Source organism: Piliocolobus tephrosceles, chromosome 8 (genome assembly GCF_002776525.5).
Source record: "Piliocolobus tephrosceles isolate RC106 chromosome 8, ASM277652v3, whole genome shotgun sequence".
Lineage (NCBI taxonomy): Eukaryota > Metazoa > Chordata > Mammalia > Primates > Cercopithecidae > Piliocolobus > Piliocolobus tephrosceles.
This window is the reverse complement of record NC_045441.1, coordinates 44,960,002-44,970,328: the sequence shown is the minus strand read 5'-3', so window position 1 is coordinate 44,970,328 and position 10,327 is coordinate 44,960,002. Positions and strand designations below refer to the sequence as shown.

The 10,327-nt window shown below is 43.9% G+C and overlaps 1 protein-coding gene across 1 annotated transcript in view; it reads right to left on the bottom strand.

Annotated features, from left to right (window-relative positions):
- The window catches only part of LOC111529404 (putative zinc finger protein 735), a 34,582-nt gene extending 24,451 nt beyond the window's left edge, over positions 1-10,131 (bottom strand). Inside the window, exons 1-2 of the mRNA XM_026447726.1 lie at positions 10,050-10,131; positions 9,265-9,390 (exon numbers count right to left, since the gene is read on the bottom strand). Coding sequence (XP_026303511.1) covers positions 9,265-9,390; positions 10,050-10,131 — 208 coding nt within the window. The remainder of the gene's footprint in view (positions 1-9,264; positions 9,391-10,049) is intronic.
- Positions 10,132-10,327: the final 196 nt, after the last annotated feature.

Sequence of the window (10,327 nt, the reverse complement as noted above, 5' to 3'; positions counted from 1 at the left end):
CATCTAAGGAAGGCTGCACTGCCTGCCCTGTTTCCATTTGGTAGGAAAAGGTCAGTGCAGTTCATGCTCCCATTACTGTAAAGAAGATTGCTGGTGTCTGATAGGGGAGGGCAGGGAAAAAGAAACTTATATTTTAATAGTTATGGAGAAGCTCATTATTCTCCCATTGCTCTTAAATCTTTTCAGTTATAAACAACAAAAATGGGTGAGATGAGGCGCTGGGAGTGCAAAGCTGCCCAGCATCTTATGGTTCGAGGGGACTAAGAGCCGAGCTGGGCCAAGGAGGATATGGGTCCTCAGACTTCGGAGCGAACTGTGAGGAAGTCTGGATCCTGCTACAGCCACTTTCAGGTGGTTCCAACCAGCTTCCGCCCCTCTCTCAGATGACAGACCCAGCACTCACCATTTCTCGGTGATTTGTTTTTTCTAAGACCAGCCCAGCAGGCACAAAAGAACCAGCGAGTAGGCAAGGGTAACAGCAAAACTGCAAGTTTATTTTGGTAACCTAAGGTGTGGGGGAGAAGACTGTTGGCCTCCGGCGAAGTAGGCCGGCAGAGTCCCCCCGTGGGGCTCTCGGACGGAGTTCCCACAGTCCCAACATCCCGACAGGAGTGGGGCTGTGAGAAGGCCGCGTGGCTCACTGGCCAAGAGTGGTTTTTCTAGGAGTGGGAGGGCAATAGGTGGGGCACGGGCGTGTCGGGGGGCATTTCACAGGTGCAACCAGGTAAATCTTGGTCTCTTCGGATTGACGTCACCTGGCACATGCCCAGTTGATCTGCACCTTCCCGGGCGCCAGCTGCATTTTCGCGCACGCGGGAAAAGCTGGTGAAGAAGAACCCGGAAGTGCACCATCTTGCCTCCGTTCGTCCAAACAGTCCAACCTTTTATTGATAATAGTGATAAAGGGGTGCCGTGGTCTGTCTGGCTACTTCCTGCTGTTAAGGGGCGTTGTTAAGGTCGGGGCCTATGGTTGGTATTTGGACGTATGGATGAAGAATAAAATAAGGCACAGTATTAGTATAGGAATGAGGAATGGAAGCATTTGTTGGATTATGAGTAAAACCCAGAAGGATGGTCCTGGCAAGGTTGGGGAGTATGAGATAGTTAAGAAAATTTAGTAAGTTTGAGGTGAGTGGGGGAAAGCCAAACTGATTTCCACTGATTGCTTTCAGTAGGGGCCCTTTTTAGCTGGGAATGAGGAACGAGTGCGCAAAGTAGTTGTTGGCCAGGCAGCAATTAAGGATTGGAGTTTTTCGTGGAGTGGATGGCTTTCTGCCTACTCCTACTACAGAGATATTGGGTGGAAGGCTAGGTCCAGAGAAGGACACCAAAAAAGAATAGGTAGGCTCGCTGTCGATTAAAAAATTAATTGTCTTACCCGCTACCAGGAGAGTTACCCGCGGCTTGGCGAGGGTGATGGGGGTCCCCGAGTCTCGGCACCTTCAGTTGTCATTGTCCAGATGTAGGAGCTGGAAGGAGCTTCCAGGATCCTGGGAAAGGGGGTCACGTGGAGACGCAGTACCTGTTCTCAGGGTGGGGCAATCAGACTTCCAGTGTCCTCCCTGCTGGCAAGCAGGGCAGGGGGTTGCTGGTGGACGAGGGTTAGGACATTCACTGGCCCAATGTCCTGATGCCTTGCACTTATAGCAAGGCTGCGTTGGGGCTCAGCGACCCTGCGGACACCTGTTGGCATAGTGTCCTGCCTTGCTGCACTTATAGCAGGCTCTTTTTGCAGCCTTGGAGTCTGTGGGGTGTGTGCTCTCTGGCCTGGGGTTACGACTGGGCTGTAAAGCCGCTGCTAGGAGCTGGGCCTTCTGTTTGAGGCGTGCCTGTTGCACTGCCTCAGACGTCTCCTCTCTGGAGTTATAGACCTTAAAGCCTAATTTAACCAGGTCTTGTATTGGTGCCTGAGGACCATCCTCTACCTTTTGAAGTTTTTTACGAATGTCAGGAGCTGATTGAGAAATGAAATAAGACGCCAAAATGGTGGCCCCTGTGGGGGAGGCCGGATCTAACCGGGTATACTGGGTTAGAACCTCAGTCAGCCTATTTAAGAATGCGGCTGGATTTTCTTCTGGATTTTGAATAATTTCTTTTAATTTGTTAAAATTTACAGTTTTGTTTGAGGCTGCTTGCATACCAGCCAACAAACACTGGACCATTAGGTCTTGCCTATGGTGCCCAGGCTGGTTTGCTTGGTAGTTCCAGTCTGGGTCTGCCGAGGGGACTGCTTGCTCCCCTAGTGGGATGGTGGTGTCAGTTAAATGTAGTTGGTTGGCGTGCTGCCTGGCGGCCGCTAGGATGCGCTCTTGCTCCTCCGGGTTTAGGGTGGAGGTTAGGATAACCTGGAGGTCATGCCAAGTTAAGTCATAGGCCTGACAAAGGTGTCTAAATTCCTTTATGTATATGGTAGGATTAGCTGAGAAATCACCTAAACGCTTCTCAATTTTGGAAAGATCGGCCAATGAAAAAGGGACATGTACTCTGACTACCCCCTCCGCCCCAACCACCTCTCGCAAAGGTGCTAACGCTGTAGGAGGGTGTGGGCAGAGATACTCAAAACAGCCAGTTGGGGGCCCCGAAGGAGGCATGGGACCGAGTGGATTACTAGTAGATAAGGAGGAGGAAGAAGGAGTCTGGATAGGAAGGGAGGGGGTGGAGAGAAGGAGGAGTATAGGGACGAGAGCTTAAGGCCCAAAAGCCTTGTACGTAATTAATTTTGGACCACTTGCCTAGCCGCTGGCAGAAATTGCTGAGGTCGATCACGCCACAGTGGAAGGGAAAATTAACCGCTTCCTCCTAAGGTCTTGTTCAAGCTGTAAGGTTTTTAAATTGGCTAGGAGGCACCCCAAGGGGGTGGCCATGAGGCCATGAGAGTGGCCATGAGAGTGGCCATGAGAGAGGCCATGAGGCCATGAGAGAGGCCATGAGAGTGAGGGAAGCGGGTCTCACGTCCTGGTCCGTCTGCGGCGTGGGAGCAGGAGGAGGTTCCTCAACCCCTAGAGGCCTGAGGAGGGGTCTCCTCCAGGGTTTCGGCACCAACCGATTTGTTTTTTCTAAGACCAGCCCAGCAGGCACAAAAGAACCAGCGAGTAGGCAAGGGTAACAGCAAAACTGCAAGTTTATTTTGGTAACCTAAGGTGTGGGGGAGAAGTCTGTCGGCCTCCGGCGAAGGAGGCCGGCAGAGTCCCCCCATGGGGCTCTCGGTCGGAGTTCCCACAGTCCCAACATCCTGACAGGAGTGGGGCTGTGAGAAGGCCGCGTGGCTCACTGGCCAAGAGTGGCTTTTCTAGGAGTGGGAGGGCAATAGGCGGGGCACGGGTGTGTCGGGGGGTGTTTCGCAGGTGCGATCAGGTAAATCTTGGTCTCTTCAGATTGACGTCACCTGGCACATGCCCAGTTGATCTGCACCTTCCCGGGCGCCGGCTGCATTTTCGCACGTGCGGGAAAAGCTGGTGAAGAAGAACCTGGAAGTGCACCATCTTGCCTCCGTTCGTCCAAACACTCGGCTTCCAGGGGATTCCGGTCTTTTAGCCATGAGTCTGTGAATACCTGCAGGACACAAAGCAACAGTCTTGGCCTCTAGGAGCAGAGGACGCAGAGCCGTGAAGAGAAGAACTGGAGCTCTAGACACAGAGAAACACAAAGGACCCGGAAAATTAGGGAAGCATCCTGGTCTCTCCAGCTGCATGCCTGATTGGACAGTTTCTAGTCCACGGCCCCTGATTGGACAAGGTTTCAGGCTTCATGCCTGAATGATGGAATATTTGATCACTGGGCTGAATGAAGCAAAAATAACAGCCTAGGCTGCAGCCTTTACAGGCAAGTCTTCTTCCCTGATCTCAGCCAGATCAACACCAGAGGATACTTGCATTTAACCTTGTGTATAACGTCATATGCATTTATAAATGACATATAATATAGTTATTCATAAATTGAAAGAATATAATGACAATTATTTTTAAAATTTGGATGTTATGCGGTGAAACCCCGCCTCTATTAAAATACAAAAAAAAAATTAGCGGGGTGTGGTGGCCGGCGCCTGTAGTCCCAGCTCCTCTGGAGGCTGAGGCAGGACAATGGCGTGAACCCGGGATGGGGAGCTTGCAGTTAGCCGAGATCGCTCCACTGCACTCCAGCCTGGGCGACAGTGTGAGACTCCATCTCAAAAAAAAAAAGAAAGAAAAATTTGGATGTTCTGACCTTCGTTACTGTGGATCCTTTGCAGTGATATGGTTTGACTCTCTGGCTCCATCACGAGGTCAGGAGTTCGAGAGCAGCCTGACAATATGGTGAAACCCCTCCTCTGCTAAAAATACAAAAATTAGTCAGGCGTAGTGGCGTGTGCCTATAGTGCCAGCCACTTGGGAGGCTGAGGCAGGAGAATTGCTTCAACCCAGGAGGCAGAGGTTGCAGTGAGCCGAGATGGCACCATTGTACTCCAGCCTGGGCGACAGAGTGAGATTCCCTCTCAAAGAAAAAATAAAAAGTTGTAATTTCCACCTCTCAGGGTGGGGACCGGGTAGGAGGTGCTTGGATCACTGGGGGGGGGATTATCCTCGTGCTGTTCTTGTGATAGTAAGGGAGCTCTCAAGATACCTGATGCTTTAAAAATGTGTCATTTCCCTCCTCCAGGTTCTCTCCCTTTTTCCATCATGTAAGATGTGCCTTGCTTTCCTTTCACCTTCTGTCATGGTCATGATTTTAAGTTTCCTGAGGATTCTTCAGGCATGTAGAATTATGATTCAACTAAACCACTTTTTAAAAAAATACGCAATCTGTGGTATTTGTTTATAGCAGTGTGAAAATGGACTAATACATGCAGACAGCCTGAGATTTCAAAAAAGAGGCAATCCTCTGCTGTAAAATATGAATCATTTGTAACTGTTGAATGTGCTAGTGGCCAAATGTTAAAAAGTAAAAAGAAAAAGGTGGAGCCGGCCCAGTGACTCACACCTGTAGTCCCAGCACTTTGAGATGCCGAGATGGCGAACCACCTGAGGTCAGGAGTTCAAGACCAGCCAGGCTGACATGGCAAAACCCCAGCTCTACCAATAGAAAAATTAACTGGGTGTGGTGACAGGCACTTGCAATCCCAGCTACTCTAGAGGCTGATACAGGAGAATCGCTTGAACCCCGGAGGCAGAGGTTGCAGGGAGCCAAGATCCCACCACAGCACTACAGTCTGGCAACAGAGTGACTCTGTCTCAAAATAAAAAAAAAAAAAAACAAGTGGAATAACAGGTGGAATTGATTGTAACAATTTAATCGGTCCAATAGATCCAAAATATTGTTATTATAATTTGTGATTAGTGTGTAATGGTTAATAAAGCATATACGCTCTTGAAGCTAAATCTTTTAATGTAACCGTGTATTTTACCTTTCTAGCACATTGCAGTTCAGACCAGCCACATTCCAGCACTCTGTGGCCATGTCAGAGGCATTTGAACCAGAGCAACTGCATCTGGAATAGGTGCTGGGTAAAGTGGGGCTGAGACCTACAGGACTGCATTTCCCTGAGGTCAGGCATTCTAAGTCACAGGATAAATAGGAGATTGGCACAAGATCCATTTCACAAAGACTTTGCCGATAAAACAGTTTGCAGTAAAGAAGCCACAAAAATCCACCAAAACCAGATGTGAACAAAAGGGACCTTTGATTGTCCTCACAGATCGTTACATGCTAATTATAATGCATTAGCATGTGAAAGACATTTCAACCAGTTATGTTATGTTATTGTCATGTTTACCATGACAGTTAATGAATGCCATGGCAACATCAGAAAGTTACCTTACATGGTCTAAAAAGAAGAGAAACACTCAGTTCTGGGAATTGCCCACCTCTTTCTTGTAAAACTCATGAATAATCCACTCCTTGGTTAGCATATAATCAAGAAATAACTGTAAGAATTTTTCGTTGAGCAGCCCACACTGCTGCTCTGCCTATAGAGTAGCTATTCTTTTATTCCTTTACTTTCCTAGTAAATTTACTTTTATTTTGCACTGCAGACTCGCCCAAAATTCTTTCTTTTCTTTTTTTTTTTCTTTTTCTTTGAGACAGAGTCCTGCTCTGTTGCCCAGGGTGGAGTGCAGTGGCACCATCTCAGCTCATTGCAACTTCTGCCTTCTGGGTTGAAGAGATTCTTCTGTCTCAGCCTCTGGATTAGCTGGGATTATAGGCACACACCACTATGCCCAGCTAATTTTTGTATTTTTAGTAGAAATTGGGGTTTCACCATGTTGGTCAGGCTGGTCTCGAACTCCTGACCTCAAGTGATCTCCTGCCTCTGCCTCCTAAATTGCCTCAGTTACAGGTGTGAGCCACCACCCAGGGCTCTGAATTATTTCTTGTACGAGATCCAAGAACCCACTCTTCAGTTCTGAATTGGGACCATTTCTGGAAGCTTCTTTCCAGTGAAACACAAAGGGATGATACTAAGGAAACCACCAATCCACAGGAAATAGATTGAATCACCAACTGACTAACGTTTTGTAATGGGATTAGGTTAGTAGCCCAATTTAGGGTAGTTAGACTGTCTCCTAAGACAATTAAGTCCCCTTTAATAAAAGGCAAGAACACTTGACAAAACTTGTGGTTGAGGTGCAACTTCAAAAGGTTAGAGTCTTTCCTAAAATTTTTGGGGTTAGAGGCCCCTCTCAGTAAAGTCCCTCTGAGCTAAGATTTGGCATTATGGAATGTTAACCACTATTGTTTTTGTTTGTTTGTTTATTTGTTTTGAGACGGAATCTCACTCTTGTCACCCAGGCTGGAGTGCAATTCGACATCTCGGCTCACTGCAACCTCCGCCTCGCAGGTTCAAGCAACTTTCCTGCCTCAGGCTCCCAAGTAGCTGGGATTACAGGAGCCCACCAGCGCACCCAGCTAATTTTTGTATTTTTAGTAGAGATGGGGTTTCACCATGTTGGCCGGGCTGGTCTTGAACTCCTGACCTCGGGTGATTCACCCCTCTCTGCCTCCCAAAGTGCTGGGATTACAGGTGTGAGCCACCACACCCGATCATAAAAAAATCATAATTTTTATGATTATTTATAAAATAATCATAATAAAGATTATTTTCTTTATTGTGCCTACATGGGAATTATTTAGTTGCTCTTTTCAAGTATTTCTGTGGATTAAAGTTATGTTTTTTGACATCTTTTCCTTTTTTCTTAATATAGAAATGTATCACTATAAACTTCTGATTTAGAACTGTTTTGCGGGTTTTGTTTTTTGTTTTTTGTTTTTTTTTTTGTATCCCAGGGGTTATTGTATGTTATGTTTCTATTTTCTTTTTTCTCATTATACTTTCTGATTTCCCTTTGCTTTTTCTCTTTGACCTATTCGTTTTCCAGGAATATGTTTACTGTTCGCATATTGGTGAGTTTTTAAATGTTTCTTTGGCTATTATTTTCTACTTTTATTAAATTGTAATTTAAAAAGTTGATACAGCTGGGTGCAGTGGCTCACACCTGTAGTCCCAGCATTTTGGGAGGCCAAGGTGAGTGGATTATCTGAGGTCAGGAGTTTGAGACCAGCCTGACCAACACGGTAAAACCCCATCTTTACTAAAAATAAAAAATTAGCTGGGCATGGTGGTGCATGCCTGTAATCTCAGTTACTTGGGAGGCTGAGGTAGAAAAATCACTTGAACCCAGAAGGCGGAGGTTGCAGTGAGCTGAGATCATGCAATTACATTCCAGCCTGGACAACAAGAGTGAAACTTCATCTTAAAAAGAAAAAATGGACAAATGATTAAACTAAATTTTAATTAAAAAAAGATATATAAATTGGAAGAAACATTTGAAAGGTCGCACATAATTAATAACTTATAGAAAAATGAAAAACAAAATCACAATACAGAACAAAATTCCCTTATATCAATTAGAATGGCCACTATGAATTTTTCAAAAACACCAACTCTGTTGATGATGTAAAGAAATAGAAACCTATGTAAGTTATTGATGAGAAAAAAGGTGCAGCCATCATAAAAAGCATCATGATTGTTCGTCAAATAATTAAAAATGAAATTATCATATGATATAGCAATTCCATCTATGAATCTATATATAAAGTATGCAACACAGTAAATTGAAGACATAAGCGGTACCCTGCTTGCATATCCCCCCACAGCAAGTCTCATAACCCAGCCTCTAAGTAAATACGTGGATAAAAATTAAAAAATAAAAAAATTTGGTAAAAAATCTTTAAACTATATTTCAAAGCTATAGTAATAAAAACAGAATGGCAAGTGCAGAAAAGTGGACAACCACCAATGAAACAGAAACTACTATTCTCACATATTTTAGATATGATGCAAAAAAAGAATTTTAAAAATGGTTTAACATAGAGTTTCTAAAAAATATGCAGATATTTGTATGTCCCCAAAAGCAATGGCAAAGCAGTCAGTTTGTGCAGTCCTTGGTCAGCCATAAAGAAAACTTTGGCTCACACTGAACTTGAAAGAAGATTACTGAAGAGAAAATAGAATCCTTAGAGAATTTAAAAGCATAGGGCAGAAGGTGTCCCTATGTGAGAGCAAAAGAAAAAAATGACTCGGGCTTCCCAGAAACTTTCTATTGAAGCACAGCTCCCTAGACCACATTTTAAAGACTGGCTGCCTCCCTGATTTGTGTACCTTTCATCTGTGTCATCTGCTTCATTGACTCTCACCTACCTGGTTGTTTGGCTACCATCTCATTTCTCTTTATATTACAGGGCTCTTATAGGGCTCCAGGCAGGTGATCAAGTCTGGCATAGAGACAGCCATACCTGTTTCATTAAGGAAAAAAAAGTAACATAAATTTACTGAATTCTTTAATTACCAACCTAGTATTATGCTTAGTAAAGAGGATATAATAGAAAATTCTAGAAAATTAATATTGATTCATAACAGAACTTTCTACATATTTAGAAAATATTTTAAATTTGTAGGTCCTTAATTTCATTACTCAGTACTACTGAATCAAACATTGATGGTGGAAACTGAATTCTAAGGTGTGGGCAACAGTATTTTATGCCATGACATTTTTGGAATTGCCACTAACCTAGAGCAAATGATACATAAGCTCAGGAAAGGGAAAAGTTCAGGTCAAGATAAAACATCTTAAAGAATTTGTTCTACTCCAATGAATCCCCAAGATTTTCTTAAAATCTGAGAGCTAAAATTCATTCATGCAAAGCAGAAATTACCAAAAAACATCTTAGAAAAGAGAGAAAAGACATTTTCAGGGTGTATTAGAAATTGTGTATTGAAGTTATCCTCACCCAGGGAGACCAGGTTTCTGTAGTTCTCTGACATCACATCTCTATATAAATTCTGCTGAGCATGATCCAGGCATTGCCACTCCACCAGAAAGCATTCTATGGCTACATCTCTGAATGTCAGCAGTCCTAGAAAAACACACACACACACACACACACACACACGAAAAACACTAATGAACACACAAACACAATGTGGTCATAGGCAGAGATTTTTATTTTACTCAAGTTAAAAAACAGAGTGAAGAGAAATGGTTCTGACTTATAAGAGTGACTAAAATTATTCAATAAGATAATTTTTAATACTGAAGTATTCTCTAACTCTGAGAAAAGAGGATAGCATAACATCCACAACAGTACTGTGGATATGATACCTTTCTGGATGATAAATTATAAAATTAAGAACATCAACATGGACATGTCTATTTTTGTCTTTTCTTTTCTTTCTTTCTTTCTTTCTTTCTTTCTTTCTTTCTTTCTTTCTTTCTTTCTTTCTTTTTTTTTTTTTTTTTTTAGATGGAGACTTGCTCTCTTGCCCAGGAGTACATACAGTGGTGTGATCTTGGCTCAGTGCAACCTCCACCTCCCGGGTTCAATCGATTCTCCTGCCTCAGCCTCCCAAGTAGCTGCGACTACAGGCATAGCCACCATGCCTGGCTAATTTTTGCATTTTTAGTAGAGACGGGGTTTCTCCATGTTGGCCAGGCAGGTCTTGAACTCTTAATGTCAGGTAATCCACCTGCCTCAACCTCCAAAAGTGCTGGGATTGCAGGCATGATCCACCTCACCCAGCAGAACATATCTATTTTTGAGCACTATATTTACATCATGCAGAATAAGTTGTGTGTATTTCTCAGATATAACAGTCATGATGAGTTGGAAGGTTCCTCTCAAATCTTAATATGTGCAATAAACTAAAGATCTTGTTGTGCAGATTTTGTTTCAGGAGATTTGGGATAAAGTCTGAATTTCTGAGTTTTTAGCAAGCTCACCAATGTTTCTAGCCTAGGAAACATACGTTGTCAAACATCCAGTAAGTGGCAGAGTCTGAGTTTTTCCCAGTTTC